General features: G+C 35.7%; 1 protein-coding gene across 1 annotated transcript in view; it reads right to left on the reverse strand.

The window, feature by feature from the left end:
• Positions 1-6,000, reverse strand: part of septin4a (septin 4a) — a 28,153-nt gene that overhangs the window by 14,637 nt on the left and 7,516 nt on the right. Inside the window, 3 exon segments of the mRNA NM_001037379.2 lie at positions 908-1,031; positions 2,441-2,527; positions 2,617-2,713. Of these exon segments, the coding sequence (NP_001032456.2) occupies positions 908-1,031; positions 2,441-2,527; positions 2,617-2,713 (308 nt within the window).

Below are 6,000 nucleotides of genomic sequence, written 5' to 3' on the forward strand. Positions count from 1 at the left end.
AATGCTTTAGTGCTTTACTCAATTGCTCAGTGCTTTATAGATTGAAATGCTCTTTATTACAGATGTAGCAGAGTTGACCAGAACACAGAGACAGACACAAAATGTATTTCTTTTATAACCAAAATGACAAATAATACAGAAAAGAGATGTTTCATGAGAATGTTGAAAAAAAGATGAAAATTGGACCTAGTTATTTTATGATAATTGAAGTTGAATGTAAGATTCAGAAGGCAGAGACAGTCCAAAATAGTAATAGTGGGAGTCTTTAAGTTAATATTTTCAAAAACAAAGATTTATAGATAACTTGATATAACATTTTTTTTACTGAATAGTTTCATTAAAGTTTATTCATTCATTTTCTTGTCGGCTCAGTCCCTTTATTAATCCGGGGACACCACAGCGGAATGAACCACCAACCTATCCAGCAAGTTTTTTTTTTTTACGCAGCGGATGCCCTTCCAGCCGCAACCCATCTCTGGGAAACATCCACACACACATTCACACACACACACTCATACACTACGGACAATTTAGCCTACCCAATTCACCTGAACCGCATGTCTTTGGACTGTGGGGGAAACCGGAGCACCCGGAGGAAACCCACGCAAAGGCAGGGAGAACATGCAAACTCCACACAGAAACGCCAACTGAGCCGAGGTTTGAACCAGCGACTCAGCGACCTTCTTGCTGTAAGGTTACAGCACTACCTACTGCGCCACTGCCTCGCCATTAAAGTTTATGTTTTAGAAAAATAATAGAAGGTTTATCTGGGAGATGTAAAATGTCCCCACAATTCAAGAAACACCCACCTATAGGAGATAATATCATCCAGAAACACATTATCATTAGAGAAAACCCTTATGCATCATCAAGTAATATTGCTTAGGGGTTAAGATTTCAATCACACCTCTCTGTGTTGTTGACAGCATCACCGAATCCTGGTGTGTCCACAATGGTGAGTCGCAACTTGACTCCTTTCTCCTCTATGGCCACAGTGTGTTTGGTGATCTCCACAGTCTGAGCAATCCGCTCTGTACACCAGAAAATGACCAATAATAAAGACCAATGTAGCTTGAATTACTATTCAGGTCTAATGAACGTACAACTTTCATTTGTAATGGATTAATATTATGTAAATAAATAGTGAATTTTAAAGAAACATTTTAAATGCATTGCAAATATCAGGTAAACGTAAAAAAAAATAATAATAAATAAAAACTTTATACCTCGAATACTTTGGACTCATCAGACTCCCTTCAAAGGCATTATTTTAAAAATAATTTAGCAATATATATTTCAAGATTAAAATAGATTTTCCATTAATTTAAACTGTTAATAAGTTGCATGGGTATATCATTGGCAATATCAAAAAATACATTTTTATGAAACAAAATTATACTTTTTTTTGTCAAAAAGCATCAGAATATTAAGTAAAGATCATGAAGATATTTAGTAAATTTCCCACTGTAAATTTATCAAAACTGAATTTTGCTAAAATGAACCAATTATGAATACAGCTTTTAATAATAGTTCAACATTTACTAATGCGTTATTAACATCCACATTCATGTTCGATGACATGAACTAACAATGAACTGTACTTTCATTACTTAACAGTTTCTAACATGAACAAATACGGTCATAAATGTATTGTTTATTGTTTGTTTACATTATTCAATGCATTAACTGACATTAACTAATATAACCTTACAGTAAATTGTTACCATAATGTGCATTGCTAGTATTCACTTATTTTTGACAAACTAAAAGTGGTTTTCTCAGTATTTTGAGTTTTTTCACCTTCAGATTCCAGATTTTCAAATGTCTCTTGACCAAATATTGTCTAATCCTGAAAAATACATCCTCAATACGTAAAGAAAAGCTTATTTAATCAGCATTTTTACTCTAATGGCTGGTTTTGATGTCACAGTTACAAATGATTGAATCATTCACTCATAAATATAATTCTAAGTTTGAGGGACGGCAGTACAGCCAGTGCCGTAGTGGACAGTCCCACAGGGTGAAATACACAACCCAACCTCCACGTCTCGGCCTTAACACTGCCACCAATGAACTCACCTCAGCCTTAAACTCCGCCACCAATCTCCACCCCCCGTTGTTCACTTCTCGGGATAATAAGCATCCACCATCCCACCTTCATTTTCCCAGTGTTTTTTTAGCATCACTAAACTATTATTAATAGTTTTGTTCAGACTTCAGACTGATCATTTCTGTTAATTTAACTAGTAGTTTTGGTGTTTTTGTACTTTTTTTGTGATTTTGTTTTTGTTCATTTTAATGGTTTGATTTTCAGAAAAATGTTTGCACAGTTTTATTAGGATTTTAGTGCCTAATATAGATTAATATTTTATTTTATTTATTATTTTAGTTTTTTATTCATATTAATATTTTGATTATCAACAATAACCCTGGTTCTTACCCTCAGCATTCGGCATCTTCCGGTCTTTATAAAGGTCTGTGAGAAAGAGACTGTTGACCAGTGTGGATTTCCCTAAACCGGACTCTCCTAGAAGGATTGACAAAGTTTTATATCAGGATTTCATAAAATAGAAAAATCATATAAATATATAATAATAAAAATTTATATAATTTCACCTGCCACCATAAGAGTAAAGGCAAAACCTTTTTTCACAGATTTCCTGTGCACTTGGTTGGGCAGCGTTGCAAAGCCAACATACTCCTTATCCTGATCCTAAAAGAAAGAAAGATGACATCATTATAAAATGTTTTTTAGATGACATTATTTGGTAACACTTTACAATAAGGTTCATTAGTTAATGCATTTACTAGCATGAACTAATCATGAACAACAGATGTACAGCATTTATTAATCATAATTGAACATTTACTAATGCATTATTAACATTCAAGTACATGCTTGTTAACATTAGTTAATGCACCATGAGTTAACATGAACTAACAATGAACTACTGTATTTTCATTACTAACATTAACTACAGTAACATGAACAAATACAGTAGTAAATGTATTGTTCATTGTTTGTTCATGTTAGTAAATGCATTAATTAACATTAACTAATAAACTATTGTAAAGTTTGACCCATTATTTTTATCAAAATGACTTGCACATCTGATTTAAGTGATTTATGACATGACAACATAATGCCGTTCCACTGGGCTATTACACTCCTAGAGAGTATTGGCTTTATTCCAGTCTCCAATATTTCTAGAGATGTGTAGACTGGCCCGACTTAAGCCAGGGGTGTCCAGAAGGACCAGGAGACAGGACCCCCAATCAGAATACAATAAATGATCAAAACTGGACTAGAAGAGACAAAGATGCTTATGGACCCTTTTCACAAGTCTTTCACAATGCATTTAAATCATTTTAAAACTAAAAAATATAAATTCATTTAGTTCTGTTATTTCAACTAAACGTATACAACATTAGCATTTAAATGGCTTTTGAGGTACCCTGCTCATGTACAGTGCATCCAAAAAAGTATTCATAGCGCTTCAGTTTTTCCACATTTTTTATGATACAGCCTTATTTCAAAATGGATTAAATTCATTTATTTCCTCAAAATTCTACACACAATACCCCATAATGACAATGTGAAAAAAGATTTTGTGAACTTGTTGCAAATTTATTAAAAATAAAGAACCTGAAAAATCACATGTACATAAGTATTCTCAGCCTTTGTTGTGAAGCTCTGAATTGACCTCAGGTACATTCTGTTTCCACTGATCATTCTTAAGATGTTTCAACAGCTTAATTGGAGTTCACCTGTGGTAAATTCAGTTGATTGGACATAATTTGAAAAGACATACACCTGTCTATATAAGGTCCCAGGGTTAACAGTGCATGTCAAAGCACAAACTAAGCAAGAAGACAAAGGAATTGTCTGTAGACCTCTGGGACAGGATTGTTTCGAGGCACGGGGCTGGGCAAGGTAACAGAAAAGCTTCTGCTGCTCTGAAAGTTCCAATGAGCACAGTGGCCTCCATCATCTGTAAGTGGAAGATGTTTGGAACAACCAGGACTCTTCCTAGAGCTGGCCGGCCATCTAAGCTGAGTGATCGGGGAGAAAGGCCTTAATCAGGGAGGTGATCAATAACCCGATGGTCACGCTGTCTGAGCTCCTGCGTTCATCTGTGGAGAGAGGAGAACCTTACAGCAGGACAACCATCTGTGCAGCAATTCACCAATCAGGCCTGTATGGTAAAGTGGACAGATGAAAGCCACTCCCCACCTGGAATTTGCCAAACGGCATCTGAATGACTCTCAGACCATAAGAGGCAAAATTCTCTGGTCTGATGAGACTAAAATTAAACTCTTATATAGTTGAAAACCATGGCACCGCTCATCATCAGGCTAATACCATTCCTACAGTGACGCATGGTGATGGCAGCATCATGCTTTGGGGATGTTCTTAAGCAGCAGGAACTGGAAAACTAGTCAGGATAGAGGGAAAGATGAATGCAGCAATGTACAGAGACATCCTGAATGAAAACCTGCTTCCGAGTGCTCTTGACCTCAGACTGAGGCCACTGTTCGTCTTCCAGCAGGACAATGACCCAAAGCACAGCGCCAAAATTTCATTGGAGTGGCTTTACAACAACTCGGTGGATGTCCTTGAGTGGCCCAGCCAGAGCCCAGAACTAAATCCTATTGAACATCTCTGGAGAGATCTGAAAATGGCTGTACATCGTCACTTCCTATCCAACCTGATAGAGTAATTGAGCAGTACTGCAAAGAGGAATAGGCAAAAATGCCCAAAGTCAGGTGTGCCAAGCTTGTGGCATCATATTCAAAAAGACTTGAGGGGGTAATTGCTGCCAAAGGTGCATCAACAAAGTATTGAGCAAAGGTTGTGAATACTGATGTACATGTGATTTTTCAGATTTTTTATTTTTAAGAAATTTGCAATAATTTCAAAAAATCTTTACAAAAAATTAATTTAATTCATTTTGGAATGAGGTTGTAACATAAGAAAAGTGCAGCACTATGAATACTTTCTGGACGCACTGTACATGTGCAACATGTAGTATAGAAAATGTTTATTTACATGAAAAATATTAGCATATGAAAACATAAAAACACATGTATGTGAGCGCATTTATATAAACATATATGCACATACAGTTTATTATGCAAAAAATGGTTTTATTTTGTATGCTTTAAGTCATGATTAATCATTAAGCAGCATTTAATACACCTTGTATTATATTACTTTTGGATAAAAGGCAAGGCAAGGCAAGTTTATTTATATAGCACATTTCATACACAGTGGCAATTCAAAGTGCTTTACATAAACAAGAATAAAAGAAACAAGTAAAAAAAATAATAAAAACAAATAATAAAACTGATTAAAAAACATAAAAACAGGTAAAATGTGATATAAAAGAATAAAGAAGAAGAGAAAAACATAATAGCGCAATCTGTCGGACGCAGCACAGTGCTCATTCAGTAAAGGCACAGCTAAACAGATGTGTTTTCAGTCTTGATTTGAATGTGCCTAATGTTGGAGCACATCTGATCATTTCTGGAAGCTGATTCCAGCAGTGGGGAGCATAGTGGCTGAAAGCTGATTCACCCTGCTTTGACTGAACTCTTGGAACTTCTAGTTTATATGATCCTAAAGATCTGAGTGATCTGTTGGGTTTGTATTCAGTGAGCATATCTGTAATGTATTGAGGTCCTTGGCCATTTAGTGATTTATAGACCAGTAATAATACTTTAAAGTCTATTCTAAATGTAACTGGGAGCCAGTGTAGAGACCTGAGTACAGGTGTGATGTGCTCTGATTTTCTGGTTCTGGTCCGAATTCTGGCTGCAGCATTCTGGATGAGCTGCAACTGTCTGACTGTCTTTTTAGGAAGGTCAGTGAGGAGGCCGTTACAGTAATCCACCCTGATACACCTAAAATGTAAGACTAACGCGAGTGTGTAAACATTAACGTCGATGGGACTCTTGTGACTCTTTTTTTTGTTATCAGCCTTTTTTTAAATGTTAAAA

Source organism: Danio rerio, chromosome 21 (genome assembly GCF_049306965.1).
Source record: "Danio rerio strain Tuebingen ecotype United States chromosome 21, GRCz12tu, whole genome shotgun sequence".
Lineage (NCBI taxonomy): Eukaryota > Metazoa > Chordata > Actinopteri > Cypriniformes > Danionidae > Danio > Danio rerio.